The following is a 16,351-nucleotide window of genomic DNA, read 5'->3' on the forward strand; positions in this document are numbered from 1 at the left end:
CGGACACCTACGGCTAAATCACCGTTTTCACGATCGGAGCAATCAAGAGAAAGAACTGTAACGGAATACGACGCGTAAGCGTGAACCTACGGGTGTCGTGGCACTTAAAAAGACGTTGGCAAAAGAGTCGCAAACGGTCTGACTAGGAAATTAGCATGAGGCAGATTACCTCACAGAACAACAGCAACAACAAAAAGTCCAAAGTGCCTTTAGCGCGCTCCGTTTAAAATCTATGCATGCTTTCCATCGCTGGGAGGCACTGTCAGCCCCTGCAGTCACCATTCCTTCATCTTGGATGATCCCGCATAGCGCAGGTTGCGTGCGCTACCGTCGCTTAGCCCTCTCCATCACCCAGGTCAGACATTCTGCTATAGCGTGGGGACTGCCGTTTAATTCGACTGACGTTACGTGAGTAGTACCAGAGAAAGGTGGCACTTACCTCGAAAATATCGAAGCTAAAATATCGAATGTCGAAGTAAAAATAATTGCTTATATATATATATATATATATATATATATATATATATATATATATATATATATATATATATATATATATATATAAAATTTTACGGATTGAAATATTACATAATCAGACGAGTAATCTAGAGACAGGCCAAAAAAAGAGAGAAAGAAATTCAACTTTGTTGTGGACTTGTCATGACCTTTTCTACGACAGTCGTTTTTAAGGTTGCCTATGTAAGTTTATGTTTCCACTGTGCATTGGCCTTTGTAGGATGCTGATAATTACGCCTGTGTGTGAGCCTTGTGTAAGTTTTTGTGTTACATTGGGCTCAGATAGGAAACGCTGACAGGCTGACTCTTCCTGAGCGGCAAAAATAAGGTGCGCAATTGTGCGCGTATGTTAGAGTGAGCCTGAGTCGGAGCTTGTACTTCCCTCTCTGGCCCCAGGCCAAAGATCGGAAGCGGCATGTGAAAGAATCCTGGAAGACCGCGACTATCACCAAGGGACAGAAAAGACGAGCAGCCGTCGTTCGACCTGTCATTAGCAGAGTCATGGCCAAGGGGAAAAAGGCGGTGGACAGTTCAGAGGACAAGCTCGTGGTGAAGCACGGCGAACCTGACTTCGCCAAGGGCTCAGTGCAGGTGAGGAATATGAGCTTCTTCTCTGAAAAAGCTTGGCAACTGTGCTGCTTGTAATTCATTTTAAATGTCAGCTTCGGTGATGCGTGGATTGAGTAGGACAACAGAACGGGGTAGAAATAAACATTAGTTTTGTTCTGCTACTGTTAAAAATCGGTTCGCGCTTTTGTTCAACGTTATGAAACGAGTCTGAATATTGCCGCACGGGTGGATTTTTTAGCGGTATGTGGAAAGGTTTGTTTTAATGACTACAAGGAATGCTTGTGGTACTTTCTGATCCCTTTCCAGCATAAATGCCCTCGGGTTGTTTAGATGACACAGTGAAACTCAACAGTATGTATAACTGACTAGTTTCATGAAATGACTAATATCTCTGAGCATGGCAAGGCTGCGCTTAAGTCTCATAACTGTGTTTTATTCTATTATCCACCCTGTTTTCTTAATGTTGTACACGGTGACGAAGTTATATCGCTGTGTGCAAATTAATAGAAATCGCAATTTAAAAAAAAAATAATGCACGATGTTTATATCTTGTGTGATATGTAATTTTAACTCATGTCCGGTGTGCAGGAGTTCAATTATCTCTAATTATTTTTGTTATATTGTGGTACATATTTATGCACTTGACTTTGAATGTGATTTACACTGTATAATTTAATTAACATTATATGCACGTATGTCCATAAATGTGATGTCAAATGCTACTTATGTTCTATTATTATATTATATTATATTATATTATTATTATTTACCAAATGCATCATTGATATTTTCCATATTTGTTAATCCAGCTAAAATGTAGGCATTCGTGGTCCTGCAAGCACAATCAGAGCAAATTCTGTTCTCTTAGGCACGGTGGAGAAAAGCTCCACCGCTGGGAGCTAATCGTGCAGCGCGTGAATGCAGTGCATCTGTCCCAGAATAGCATGTAGTGATAGACGTCTAAACGAACTTACCATTTCATTCTGCAGATAGAAGTGCGTGTTGAGCAGTCTGGGAAACAGCAGGGCGCTGTGAGAGCTACTAAGTGAAATATCATTCGGGCTTTGCCTAATAGTGGTCCTCTGGGTAGCCCTCGCATTCTGTAGCAAAGCAGAACGGGTAGTTTTGCGTGTTTCAGTAATGATACGGAGGAAAAAAACCCACCAATATACCTCTTGTTCATGCACGTTCTATCACGAAAGAGATAGAGACCCCTTGTGGTCAACTATGCAATCAACCAAAATCAATTCAAGGGAATTGAATTATCCTGACGATATAAATCTCTGTGACGGGTGTAAAGGCAGTGTATAAACAGCGCGCGAGAAAGAGAGAGAGAGAGAGAGAGAGAGAGAGAGAGAGAGAGAGAGATTCAAAATTGTAGTAAAGTACACACACACACACACCCATACACACACACACAACTCTTACATACCTCTTTGCAGGATACTTCTATGTGGAAGTGATATATAACAATGGCACTACATTGCAAATTTCTGGAGGTTTCTGGAATAATATTATTTCTGGAACAATACTGAGATATTAGGTATAGTGATTGGTGCACTAGAAACAGTAAGTGGGAGTGCCATGAAAATTCTAGAAGAATTTGACTTTGCTGGTACACTGATGAAATTTGCTGACAAATCCCAACAGTCATAAACCTTTAAACCCCTCATTATGTCATCCTATTCTACCAGCATGCCAGCATGCACCATGCACAATCAGCTTAGCGCATCAGCTGTAGGACAGAGAGTGAAAAATAAAATGGATTCATTGTAATTACATTTCTTTCTTAGAGTTGGATCTCCGGACACAGATTACACGTAGACCTGAGCTATGTGACATTGTTTATCTAGATTTTCAGTTGAAGACTTCATGACAAGCTTTGATTACAGCAGAAAAAGAGCCCTTTTCTACATTTATCTGATCCACAGTAGCGATTCCTTTCTATTCTTAGGTCATGGCAAGCTTGGTGTCTAGCAGTGTGGTCAGTCACATGACTAACAGCAAGCCAATATAAAGATATTTGGCAAGGAAACCCAAGAAAAAAACCCCCAAACAAATAAGTGCTACTGACACTACTTTTCTGATGGTTATGAGATGTGACAAGGGATGTCCTATGATTTTGAGATGTCTCGTGATTTTTCAGTCTCACCCTCTTTGATGTTTTCTATGTCTATATCTGGAAAGTACCTAGTTGGTTTTGTGTCTCCCGATTGTCCCAGGTGTGCGTTTGGTCCTATAGTCCTTTTAGGCAGTTTGTAGAGTGTGCTATCTGTGAGGAATTCAGATATTTTGTGCCCAGACACTGAGTGATTTCCTGTTTATGTCTGTCATGACAAGACCTTGGCAAAGTTTGTGAGAAAGAGTGATCTATGTTGACCTCATGCTGCAAATGAGTGGGTTAGTTGACAGTATACATCCAGTTCTTGGCACATTCATGAAATGAAATCATGTGCGGGTTTCTTAATAACATCTATATAAAAAATTATTTTAATTTTATTTATGTAAAATGTGAGAATTATCAAAGAGTTTAAAAATGATAAAGCTGGGGAATCTGGATTTAAAAAGCTATAGTACTAAAAAGGTAACTATACTAACTTCCTACTGTGGACTAATTGTCGTGTAAAGAACAGAGAGCATACATTCAGAAGTTGGATTTCACTTGAACGCCTGCTTTCTTTGATCTCAACGCCAGACTCGCCTTCATTTTAAATAATTGCATGGCAACCTCTTGATAGTTGTGCTTATAGAAGTCATCAATTTCTTTTCAACACAGAGACAACGAGAGAGGGAGAGGAACAGAGAGAGAAAATAAAAGATCAACCAGTTAATTATAGTGTCTTTTGAAGGCCGTTCGGCGTTGCCCTCTGTGGTTGGTTTGTTGCCCTTTTCAGACTCAGCCGCCCTGTGGAGGGACAGGGTGTACATAACAGCCAAGGCAGGTTCAGGCTGTGGAGCAGGGATCTGGGTGAAGGGCAGACATACAGGCTTTAGGATGGCCTTGGCAGCGGTAACTTCAGCCACCCTATGTCTGTTTGACTGTCTCCAGCATCTTGAGAAGGCTCATAAATATAAAGCCTTTTGAGCTGTGGTGAACCTTAGCCTTTACTTTAATGTGTTATAAGGCTCTCTTTTCCATACTCCGTAAAGACATATACACATTCCACCACACACAACCTCATAGACCTACATTTATTATTTTTTTCTGCACACATTTGGAGACAAGGGTCAAGGGTGAATATATGAAAATCATTGACACCCACAGACGCGTACAGAAACGCACATGCAGAACTTAGCCTTTTGTAGTTTTGGGAGTGTCTTTTTGATTGGCAGGCATGGTTTTAAAATATTTCCAAACCAGTAGAGGAAGATGAATTCTGATTACAAGGTTGGGGGATTAGCCGATCCCACCCATAAGCTGGAAACATCAGAGTAGTGACCACATCCGAGAACCATATGTTATACATATCACCCAAAACCTCTGTAATGAGCTACAGAGATAGCTGCGCATAGATAGTGTTCCTGACCAGCTATTCAATAGTTTTAAAGCGTAGCTCAGTGAATGGTTTCAATTCTCAGACACCACCTTACTTACAATTCTACAGACTACAGGTTTTACAATATCAAACAGGCAATAAACAGCTCTGCGAAATAGCTGTGTCTGCACTATCTTTTCCACATCTAAATGACCTAGAGGTGTGGAGGGACTGAAACGATTTAATGTTCTGAAGCTATATGCTTATCTGTTGATTCTAGATGTTCCATTTCTACTGTGATGTCATGATAAGAATCCTGTGTTAGTGTATTTTCATCCAGAAGTGCATCATAATCGCACTTTCACTGGTCATCTGCCCATGAGACCTCCTCCTTTGTCACCTGTCCCATGGGCTTTATGCACATTAGTCGCTTAGTAATTAGCTGAATATTAAGCTTCTAAATGGTACTCGTATTATCACATGGAATCAAGTTAATGTATCACATTAGATTTGTTTATGAGTTTGTATTGTTATCTTTGTTTGCAGAACCATCTGGAGCAACAGAAACTCTCGGTGTGTAACAAGCTTTGTTTCGCTATCGGCGGGGCCCCTAACCAGGTCGCCGGAAGTGCCATTGATTTTTTCCTACAGATATACCTGCTGGATGTTGCACAGGTAGGGTGTGAATGAATTCCCCAAATACTTTAATGCATTCAGTCTCTTCTAAGGAAATAACCATAATGAATGTTCTCGTTAGTAATGCAGATCTGATTCATTTTTACACCATGATGTAAAATCTAAAAATACCAGTAGGACTGTCAGATGGTGCAATAGCATATTTTGGGCATGAATTGTCCCCGCTTCGAGTGGGTCTGAATCAGCAGTCATTATCACTGGTATTGATGCCTATCGGTAATGACAGTGTCCTCTCTTCCACAGATAATTCCTTTCCAGGCCTCCATGGTGTTGTTCATCGGTAAAGCCTGGGGTGCAGTTTCTGACCCTATTGTGGGGTTCTTTGTCACTAAAAGCAGGTGGACAAGAATTGGCCGACTCATGCCATGGTAAGTCTACATGCCTACAAAAAAAAACCCCAAAACAAACAAAAACAAAAAAAACCCTGATTGAACATTGTTGCACAGGGTGTTTTGTTGTTTACAGTGAAGGCATGCCATTTATTTGAAACACACCCAAACTTCACACCCTTAGCCTCAAGCGCATGTTTGGTGATGAGGAAGGGCAAGAATTTTCTCATGCTGACATGTATTTGCTACAATCCTTATGTATGAAATCACTGATTGTACAAGGAAACTCAGGACAAATATTACAGACAAAAGATCAACTTACACCTACTAATGGAGATTGTACTGAGGCTAGTCAGTGGACCCTCCTTGCAATGCACTCTGAGGACACGGACTTCAGTACCATAAATGGTAGTCTGAAAGGAAGCTCTAATGTCACTGGGGTGTGACATTACACTGGCAGAGAGGAAATTGTTAGGGTTTGGGTCCACACCAACATACAGGAACACATCTGCCTCGCTCGTCTGGAACCTTGACATTCTTGTTTATTATGCCAGTGCACCACATCTAAATGTTGAGGGGAACCTTTAGATAACACGCCAAATTCTGGGACAGCCCCTTTGTAAGGCGCCAAGGTTATCGAGGGAATACACGTTAACACAAGTGCCACACCACCTTAAGTAGAACTCAGCTAAACATTTAAGAATGCCATAATCAAAATTGTACTCCACAAAAGTATACATGAAAGATCATCTCATCTCACATGTGAGCTCTTCAAAGGTGGATAATGTAATCAAATGCTTTAGCCTTGAAAGTGAGATGTGTGTAGTGTTATTACAGGTCTCTTACTCATCTTACTCATGCTTCACCGTATCAAATTTTAGTATCATAGAAACATATAAACTATGTTCACCATGCCTGCCTGATGTAATTCATTTTAATTACTATGTTCTGTAATGAAGTTTTAAATGCTTCCAGTGCGCTAAAGAGATACCACTCTACCACCCCCCACTTAAAAAAACATGAAGACACCGTTTTGCAGGGTGACAATTAAATTGATTTCTAAAATTACTTTTTCACGTGCGATTGGTGTGTTTAGGGATATTTGCGTTTGTGGGTTTGTGGGTGCAAGTGCTTATGTTATGGCCGTTTGTTTCTGTTTGTGCACACGTGCATGCACCCTCATGAGTATTTTATTACGTATTTTAGTATGTTACCTAGGATGGCCATCCAGCCCCTGGCCCTCCCTCTCTGACACTGTGGGCCCTTTGTGTGACCAGACAACTAATGGGGCAGTAAAGAGGCCGTCTCACTTTGCACGAAGGCAGGGTGGATTCTGCCACAACTGGCCACTCTCTGTTTTCTTTTCTCTCCCCGTAGGTCCGTTCCCCCAGTTGTTTTATCATCTACGGAAATAAATAACACAACAAGAGGTTATTGATCTCAGGGCATGCGTTCTCAGAAAGGTTTTGTTTAGGTAATCTGTGCATGTTTCATTGCAACAGAAGTATTATGTGTGACGCTGGGGAGTTATATCAGGATGCGGGGACGAGCCACGTAAAACGAACAGACAATGCGATGAGGACAGACACAGTGACAGGGACGGGTACAAAACTACATAAAGGACTGTTAAAGAGTCCCGAGAAGCTGGCAGGAGCCCCGGTGTGTCCCCCACACTTCGGCTGGGCTGGAGTCCCACCCGCCTGTGGGGAATCGCCCCTCGCTGATTTGGGGGGCGGTGACTTCCGCGCACCCGTTTCAGGAGGCGTACCAGTTACTTTGCTGTCTCTGGGGTGAGTAGTGGTGTCGCCTCCCCCTTGCATCTTCGAGGCTTAGGTATGGGCGCACGAGTTCCGGGGCTGTATGCCCTAGTAGAGGGAGTTTCCTCCTCGAACATGGTCGCTTCTCTTTATGCCGCATGGGATAGTTTGCCTGCTCCCAAGCCACACCTCCTAGGCGGAGCCTTGGGCAGTCTCTTAGGTGCTGGAGGCTCCTCGCTCCGGGAGTCTGCAGATTCAGTGTCAATGACAGAGGGAGGGCCCCTACGGAGGACCTCCTCCACCTCCATTGCGGGCTCCTCCCCACGGTCGAACTCCAAGTCTGTCCGCAGGCTAACATCGCTGCATTCCTCTCCGTACTCAGCGTAGCCCTCATTATAGTTCATGTAGGGGTCGTAGGACCCAGCGGAGTCCACCTCCGAGTGCCGGTTCTCATAGTCCAGCTGGTCTCTGTAGGACTCAGCAGAATCCAACCCCAGACCATACCCATGGCCCACCCAATATTGTCCAGTGGGTTCCTCCCCTGTTGTGGACCCATGGAGCGAGGCCAGGATGAGCGAAGGTCTCTCCACGGGATTGGAGGAGTCCACGGAGTCTACCTCCGAGGACTGGAAATCATTATACCTGTCCTGGTAGCCAGACGTGGTTCTGTACTACTCACCCGCTTCTGCACCTCCACCACACTCACCTGGACCACTCTCACCTGGACCACTCTCACCTGGACCACACTCACCTGGACCACTCTCACCTGGACCACTCTCCCCTATTGTGGGAGTCAGCAAGGTGCCCTAGAACACGGGGGGCTTCCCTGCAAGGGCTGTGGGGGGGGGCGGTCACTTCCCTTCTTTCCCTTCCTTTTTTCATTTCTCATCCCAGGCATTCCTCAGTGGTCGATGTTCCTGTGACACTGAGTTCTAGCAGGATGCGGGGACGAGTCGCGTAAAACTGAAACATACGTTTATTGTGACACAACTCAACACAACAAAGATGCAGCACTCAGGCTATCGGCTAAACATCAACAATATTCACATTTGGACAAAAGACTTATGTACACACACACTAACGATACACCACGAGGAGCAGGTGTGAAACACAAGGTGGGCGTGGCCATACAGACAAACACACACACATGCACACACGGGGAGACATATGGGAGGAGGGGCCGTACGTGACATTATGAAGGCAAGTGAAAGGATCAACACTTGACACCAATGCTAAAAATCGTGGTAAATCTGTCATTATGGTCTGTGAACCTGCTCTTTTAACTATAATGCTATAATGCTATAATGTCACTATAGTGACTTTGTATTTTGATTAATTATATACATTTGGCCTCATCCTGAAAGGTCCGATACACAGCAGAATTCCTCCCCAACGAGATATGTGTCACCTGGACTGAGCTGAAAAAAAGCACATGGTTTTGTGGCTTCGCAATCCTGTGGTAGGCAGGGCTGCAGTAGCGTATACTAGCATCTTAACCGACAACATACAAATGAATTCTCTTTCAGTGAACATTCTCTCACATACACAGATCAGCTTTTACAACAAATGCAAAACTTGTGCAAAATCAGCAGTTACACAGGATATCTACAGTACATGTAAGACAGGTATTACTCTGCAATACCATAAATCTTAGACAGTATATCTGTAGTAACATTAATGTTAGAAAGAATATCTGCAATACACTAAATTATAAATTAAAATGTTTGTTAGGAATCCTAAACTGGGTTGATATGAATTTTGTAGGCATAGAAATGTTATATTATGTTTGAAAAACCTTTTAACACCCATTATAGATTTTACTTTTTCATATTTCCCAGGTAACTTTGTGACGCCGAGTGCAACAGTTGATGATTGGTTCTGGTTCAACCGGATAATAATCTTTCCTTTCCTTCCTTAGGATGGTGGGCTGCACCCCATTTGTGGTAGTGTCCTACTTCTACTTGTGGTTTGTCCCGCCTTTCTCCAGTGGAAGGTTCATCTGGTATCTTGCTTTCTACTGCCTCTACCAAACACTTATCACAGTAAGTGCTTGTCACATTCACAGTTACATTACAGTTTGGGACACTGCAGCAGAAACACGTAGAAGTGAGGATGTTATCATACATTTTTACTCTATTTTAGCAGTTAAGCAATGCACAACATTGCAAATGGAGATGCTACCGTATTTTTAATCATGAACAAATTCCAGAAAAGAATATAGCACTGGAAAGATCACTGGAGGATATTAGAGAATTTATCCATTCTCTGCCATCTTTGACATGATCTTAATCATAATAATCTATTGGGAAAAAGCACCGCACACGCTATCGTTTAGCCCTGAGGCATTTTGAGGGCAAAACTCTGACCATCTGCTTATGCTCTGCTGGCCCTGTACTTTTCACATGCTAAACTAATCCTGATTTCTGATGAAACAACCTTGCTTTGGGCTTGCCGTCCTCATATTCATGCCGCCAACAAATAAAAATAAACAAACATTAAACAGGTGATGACAAATACATTCTTTAATGACCCTAAACGGAGGCTTCAAATATCACTCCACAATTCTGCCCAAGATGCTGTGTAGCTCGGCCTCTCTGAACTTTGTCTTTTACTTTCATGATTTACTTGTGTTTGTCCGTTGTCACTAAGGTCTGGGCTAAATCTTTTGCCACTGCCCTCGGTGGCTCCAACCAGTGTTTGCTGGAATGGGGAAAGCCACTCTGACCACAGAAGCCCACGCTGTAATGACGAGTCATTTTAACTCCTTGATAAGTACACAGTAGAGGTGGCCAGAAACCGCCAGAGAGGGTAAATGCCGGTTTCCTCTTATAGCACCCTCCATTGTCTTTAAGTGCCAGGCTGGGAACCAGCAGCTGCTTCCATCATCAGAGGCAGTGCACTCTGAATACTGCTCCCACGCTTCATTACTCCATTACCCATAATCAGACTGTTTGGCTTTCATTTGAGTTACTTCCTCCAAACAGGTCAAAATGCACTAGATGGAAGTCTTAACTGGTCCCCTAGCCAAATGGCATTGGTTGCTTTATAGAACACAGATTGAGCTGGGTAGGCTCTCTGGACACATTTATTTTGGTAGTGTTTTGGATCACTGGTCTGCCGCAGGGCTTGCCTGAGGTTTTCAGTTTGTGTGTGTGTGTGTGTGTGTGTGTGTGTGTGTGTTACAAAGTTACAAAGTGAAGGGAAGCTAACATTGTGGAAGGGTTTGTTGGGAAAGACACCTCAGAGCGGTGGTTTCCTTAGATTAAGCATCTTCTTCACAATAAAGAAACATGCTAAAAGCTTGATAACAGCACTTGAAGAAGAACTGTGTTAGAAGAAGGAAATGCACCAAACTGAGTCTTTTTCACTTTTCTTGTCTGTCTGAGTATCATGTCTAAGAATCAGTGTCTAAAGATCATGTCTAATGTTGCTCAGAAAACTAAAACCTTATATACATTTTCTGTTTATATGCGTATTTTCTTCTCTGATTTAAAGACTTAAAGACTTGTAATGCACCGACATCAGACACAATCTTTGTCTGCACTTTTAGTCTTTGTTAGTTTTGCTGCCGCTGTGCTGTTTTTAGCAATATTCAGTGCTGTCACTGAGATGCTCAGTGGCTTTCGCTGCCCAATAGCCATGGATTCTCTCTCTCTCCTTCTTGTCCATAGTGTTTCCATGTTCCTTACTCTGCTCTGACCATGTTCCTGAGCACAGACCAACGGGAGAGAGACTCAGCTACAGCCTACCGTAAGGCTACTGTACAGCACATCACCATACACACTGTCATGTTTTGATGAATCTACCCGTAAAATATCTAAATACACGAGATTGTTGAGACAACAACAAAATGTCATCATCTTCAAAAATAAAAGCAAACTGTATCCTCTGCATGAAGAGAGTGGACATAGCAAATCCAATGCAGATCTTAGCCATCTGTAATTAGAATGAGCTTGCATTCAAGTAAATGAAAAACTACACAATCATTATAGTTATATGCAACTTTACACTTTACAGTCTTGTTTTAGGCTTTACACATTTACTCCTGCTCTTTTATTGCTTAATTTCAGAAAAACTCTAGATCTTGTTGTGGACATGTACTTAAAATGGATTTAAATTATATTATAATTATTATTATTATATAATGACATTTTCAATAATGATTGAAAGCTAAAGTCTGTTTGCTTTTGAGACTTATATAAAGGACTTGGGCTGAAAAGTACTGTACCAATCGCTCTATATGTATACTCACTGCAGGAATGACTGTGGAGGTTCTGGGGACGTTGCTTGGTGCAGCCATCCAGGGACAGATTGTAGCAAGTGCTCACACGCTGAAGCACTGTTCCCATCGCAACATTTCAGCTGGACACCTGGGAAACAGCAGCGGGGCAGAGGTCATCAGAAGTGTGGCACTGTCCTACGACTTCATGTCACATGCAGTAGGTTTCACAGGCTCAGTACTGACCTTTCCTGTGTCCCTGGGGGGTAGGGGTGTGGGAGGCAGGTGCATGACCCATGGAACTTCTAGCCAATAGACTGGCATGCGTGAATCATCTCAATATTGCAATTTTTGATTTTGAAAATGCTGTCTACTAGCCATCTGACTGCAAATTACTGTGAATGGAACTGCAAAGGTAATGCCTCCTGCTTACAGAAAATAAGCTGAGTATATTTACACACCATCCAGGCATACATGCTCACAAACAGGAGACTGAGATCTGAAACAGAGCTGAGACATTAAACATTAGACCCACCAGATTCCCCACATGGTTACTGGGGCTGACGATGTCTGCTGACAATGTCTGACTATTTAGGTTGAGTTACAGCTGCTTTCTGTGCCAGTCACGGTGAAAGTGCTAGTGCATGGACAAACCTTGCTCTGCTGTGGGCTGAAGCTCGTGGTTTTGGGGATGAAACCCATTGCACACCAGCAGGAGGAGCCACAGCTATTTGGAGCAGGCTTGGGTGTCTCCCCACAGTGCGGGACTTGGGGTAAACCCTAGCTGGTTGGCTCTGTCTCTGGTGTCGCTGTGGCCCTCTGTAGTCACCCAGTCCTTGTGCGTTCCTCAGATGCCTGTATGGGTGTGCCAGCCACCCTCCTCTAAAATGGATCCACCCTTCTCCCACCCCATCTTTTGATCTGGACCAATGAAGGAGCACTTTGCTGTCATGCATGGAAAAACAGCAAACATGTTGGAGTTTTTTTAGGGGAGAGCAGTTCCTGTTTGAGGGGAACAAATCAAAAGCGTTTCACTTTTTGGAAGGATTTGGCCTTCATTCACAAGGCCACAAAGTATGGTGTCTGCAAACTGCAGTTTTTAAAACAAAATTCTAAAGAGAACCATTAAAACCTTTAATACCTTTATTATTATTATTATTATTATTATTATTATTATTATTATTATCATCATTATTATTATTATTATTACCCCCAAGCACTTAGTTCTAAATAACAATAGCAAAAATGAGATGCAGTTATAAGACTGGAAGACCATTTTGTCCATTATTTCTGTATTCAGCCTTCCTGTGTATTTAGCTCCAGTATCCCAACTTGTGTTGTTTTGAATTGTACCCTGTAGGGAAAGTGGAAAAATATGTAATGATTGTTTCCAGTGTTGTCCAAAAGGACGCCCTTGTACTCAGAGAAAATCGAAGTAAATCAGATTCCCTGGATAAAAAGATTTTCATTGTAAGCTGTAGGAATGATTATGTTGCCTTGCCAAAGACAAATTCTATTTTAGGAATTGCATGGAAGTAACATTTCAAGAGCCATGAGCCATGAAAAAATAATTTATATGCTTGTAGTATTTTAGGACAAGATCTTTTAAGACCATTACAAGTACATTTTATTTAGTCGTTACATTTGTTGTTAGTGATACAAACTTTTTTTTAACAAACAAGATAAAGTAGAATGATTTAAGGATCTTTATTTCATTTTTTTCTACACAGAAAGAGGTGTACATGATTGCTGCAGGTGTGATTGGAGGACTGTTTCTCATCTGCACAGTGGTGATGTTCCTGGGAGTCAAAGAGAGAGATGGTGGGTGTATGATTTAAATATTTAATGGAATTATTGGAGATATTTTGGTAATAAATTGTGCCAGAGACTCTTTCTATAAAATCAGAGTGAGGTGTTTGAAGTCCTAGTCCTTGTTTAGGCAGAATGCTGTAATTCTTATCAGAATTGATTCCTTACAATTATTATTTATTTATTTAACTTGATTGAATCAGATAAATGATTGTAAACCCATGTTGTTAAAATATTAGGAAAACAATGATCTGATTTATAATAACTGCCTAATAAACTCATTTTCCTTACTGATTTAGATCCTTATGCACCGAAAACTGAGAAGCCCATTCCTTTCCATAAGGGCTTTGTGCTGGTGATGAAGCATGGGCCATATCTCACACTCACGGCTGCTTTTCTCTTCATATCCGTGGCAATCCAGGTAGAGAAATTGTATTCAATATTTATTTGATCAGAGGATCAACCTCGGTAGAGAGGGAGCTGCCTTAAGGCTTGATTCAAAAGAAATCCGATAGCCACAAGCATCCATTCTTCCAACGTTCTCTTCAAGGTTGCGCTATTGCACTAAATAAAGTCCCAGCAACGACTCCTGCTGGTTTGCTTAATCGCTGGGCCACACAGCATGTACTGTAATTTGGGATGAAGCATGCTGGATTCTCCTTGAACCAAGGGATTTTGTTATAATTCTGCCTGTTTCTTTGCAGCTGGTACAGAGCAACTTTGTGTTGTTCTGCACATATGCTGTGGACCTTCGTAATCACTTTCAAAACATAGTCCTGACAATCCTGGTGAGAGCACTGTACATTCACCCTACACCTACTGCAACCTAAACATCTATGTCTATAGTTTTATTGACAACCATATCAATGGTATGAACTGTGAAATTCTATATACAGTATTATTATGTGCAATGCACCTCTAAAGTAGTATGTATTAGTTTAATAGCTGATATGTGTGGCAAATATACAAACACAAAATTCTACATCAGACAGAACATGTTAATGGTATTTTTTAGTATTATTTTGCTTTTGCACATTTTAAACCAAAAGGGCTCTTATATGATGTTTTAAAAAAAATTATTTTTACCCCTCTCCAGATGTCTGCAGCTGTAAGCATCCCTTTCTGGGAGTGGTTTCTGCAGAGGTTTGGCAAGAAAACGGCGGCATTCTGCGGCATTACGGTAACTATTCTCTATCTAACTGTGAGCATTTGTGTATTTATTGTTTGACTCGTTCAGCTCCGCTTCTCCCTGTCAAAGCACACTGCCTCACTGTGGACAGAAATAAAAATGAAAAACGAATTACACCCATTTAACCTCAAAAATGTAGTTGGATCAGTGACCAACCTCCATGCTATGTGGCTTTGTTATATGCCTAATGTAGTATATCTTGCTGAAAGGAGTTGCTGTCTGTGTGTTTAGTGGTTCATACCCTTCACCATGATGCTGGTGTTCATCCCTAACCTGGTGGTGGCTTACATAGTGGCCGTGTCTTCCGGACTCAGTGTAGCTGCATCGCTGTTGTTACCATGGTGAGAGCCTTAAAAAGCAGCATACTGGTCATGAAAATTATGTTGAATGTTAGAGATGAGAATTGCATGTCATATCTGTTAAATTAGCTTTCAGATGTTTTTTAAAATGTGTGAAATTAGGTAAATTATGTGGTAAGGTTGACTTATAGACATTTCTGTGGCCTTTCAGTGTTGTTTGAATGAATAAGACATGCTCACAGCAGTAAAATGAGAAGCACTGTAGTGAAATCAATCACAGAAAGGTACCCAGAGAGAGAGTAGTCCTGCACCTGGAAAACATCCCTGCTTTAACTGCTCCACCCATTACATTTGATTACCTTCCTGACACCTAAATTTCCATGCTGCAGTGTTTTATCTTTGCTGTTAAAAAAGGGATTCAGCTTTCCCAATGTCCTTGTATGATCTAGGGAAGCGATGGAAAAAGACTCCTCCTCATGCTGCTTTTCTTGTCCAGGTCGATGTTGCCAGATGTGGTGGATGACTTCCGACTGGCCAACCCCAGCTCGAAGGGCCATGAGGCCATCTTCTACTCCTTCTACGTTTTCTTCACCAAGTTTGCAGCTGGCATCTCTCTGGGCGTATCCGCACTCTGTTTACAGTGAGTTCTGCCAAACCACATATCATTTCCCTTCGCTACCGTCTGTAATTCTGCAGTGGGTTTATTTCTGTGGGCCCTCCAGTCTAGCCCCCTTCATCTTCATCTGTTCCTTCGATAATTCCAATCCTGCCCGTGCTATAGGTTCGCAGGCTATAACACAGGCGCGTGCAGACAGCCTCCACCCGTGGCCTACACCTTGAAGCTGCTGATCGGTGCTGCCCCAGTGGCTTTTATCATCACTGGCCTGATGATCCTCCTGCTGTACCCAATCAGTGAAGATATCAGACAGCGAAACAAACTAGCCCTGGAGGAGCTCAGGTAACCTGTCCGTGCACTGCATGGAAACTCTTTTACACTTAATATAGTTAATGTTTAGCAGCTTGTATATTTATTTGCCCGTTCCTTTGTCTTTAGGATTATATCAGACATTCCTTTACATATATACATATATGTGTGTATTAAATTATCACTTGTTCCTCAGGAACCAGACTATAATTTGTGGATCCGACAAAGAAGACTTCAATAGTATATAGAATCTTCAAACCGCCCAGAATGAGATTCCAGCCTGCCTCTGGGATGAGACTTGTTAGTGTACATTACACTGTGACAAACCTAACCTACTGCATTTTAAAGTAAACATCTTCTTTGTTTCTGTGTAATAAATTGTAATGTATGGCAAGGAATATATACAATATGCTATAACTAATTTATATAAATGAAGGGACTGTATATTTCTTTTTTAAAAATAAGCTATGATGTGATGTATTTAGATCTCAGAAATTAATATTTATAAATAGCTTGATTTTAAGCTCAATAAATAACAATATATTGGTGGTCATAATGTTGAGAGC

At 41.8% G+C, this 16,351-nt stretch overlaps 1 protein-coding gene across 2 annotated transcripts; it reads left to right on the forward strand.

Moving 5' to 3' along the window:
• Positions 1–260: 260 nt before the first annotated feature.
• Positions 261–16,341, forward strand: mfsd2b (major facilitator superfamily domain containing 2B). Of its 2 annotated transcripts, none has more exons than XM_026996026.2 (15): positions 261–355; positions 913–1,107; positions 5,109–5,237; positions 5,502–5,626; positions 9,263–9,386; positions 11,016–11,094; positions 11,602–11,783; positions 13,294–13,384; positions 13,672–13,793; positions 14,077–14,160; positions 14,469–14,552; positions 14,793–14,902; positions 15,357–15,500; positions 15,642–15,818; positions 15,982–16,341. In XM_026996026.2, exons 1-15 carry the CDS (start codon positions 296–298, stop codon positions 16,031–16,033), a joined length of 1,758 nt encoding a protein of 585 aa, XP_026851827.2. In that variant the 5' UTR covers positions 261–295; the 3' UTR covers positions 16,034–16,341. The 2 variants fall into 2 exon arrangements, with proteins under 2 accessions (XP_026851827.2, XP_026851900.1); XM_026996099.2 differs by having other exon boundaries at positions 297–408.
• Positions 16,342–16,351: the final 10 nt, after the last annotated feature.

The sequence above is a fragment of the Electrophorus electricus genome, chromosome 3 (assembly GCF_013358815.1).
Source record: "Electrophorus electricus isolate fEleEle1 chromosome 3, fEleEle1.pri, whole genome shotgun sequence".
Taxonomy (NCBI): domain Eukaryota; kingdom Metazoa; phylum Chordata; class Actinopteri; order Gymnotiformes; family Gymnotidae; genus Electrophorus; species Electrophorus electricus.

Excerpts from the sequence above, each read along its gene's own strand:
- mfsd2b (XM_026996026.2), top strand. The coding sequence starts at position 296 with ATGATCCCGCATAGCGCAGGTTGCGTGCGCTACCGTCGCTTAGCCCTC. Across the intron at positions 9,387-11,015 it reads TCTACCAAACACTTATCACA|TGTTTCCATGTTCCTTACTC; the intron begins GTAAGTGCTTGT and ends TCTTGTCCATAG. Across the intron at positions 11,784-13,293 it reads ACGACTTCATGTCACATGCA|AAAGAGGTGTACATGATTGC; the intron begins GTAGGTTTCACA and ends TTTTCTACACAG.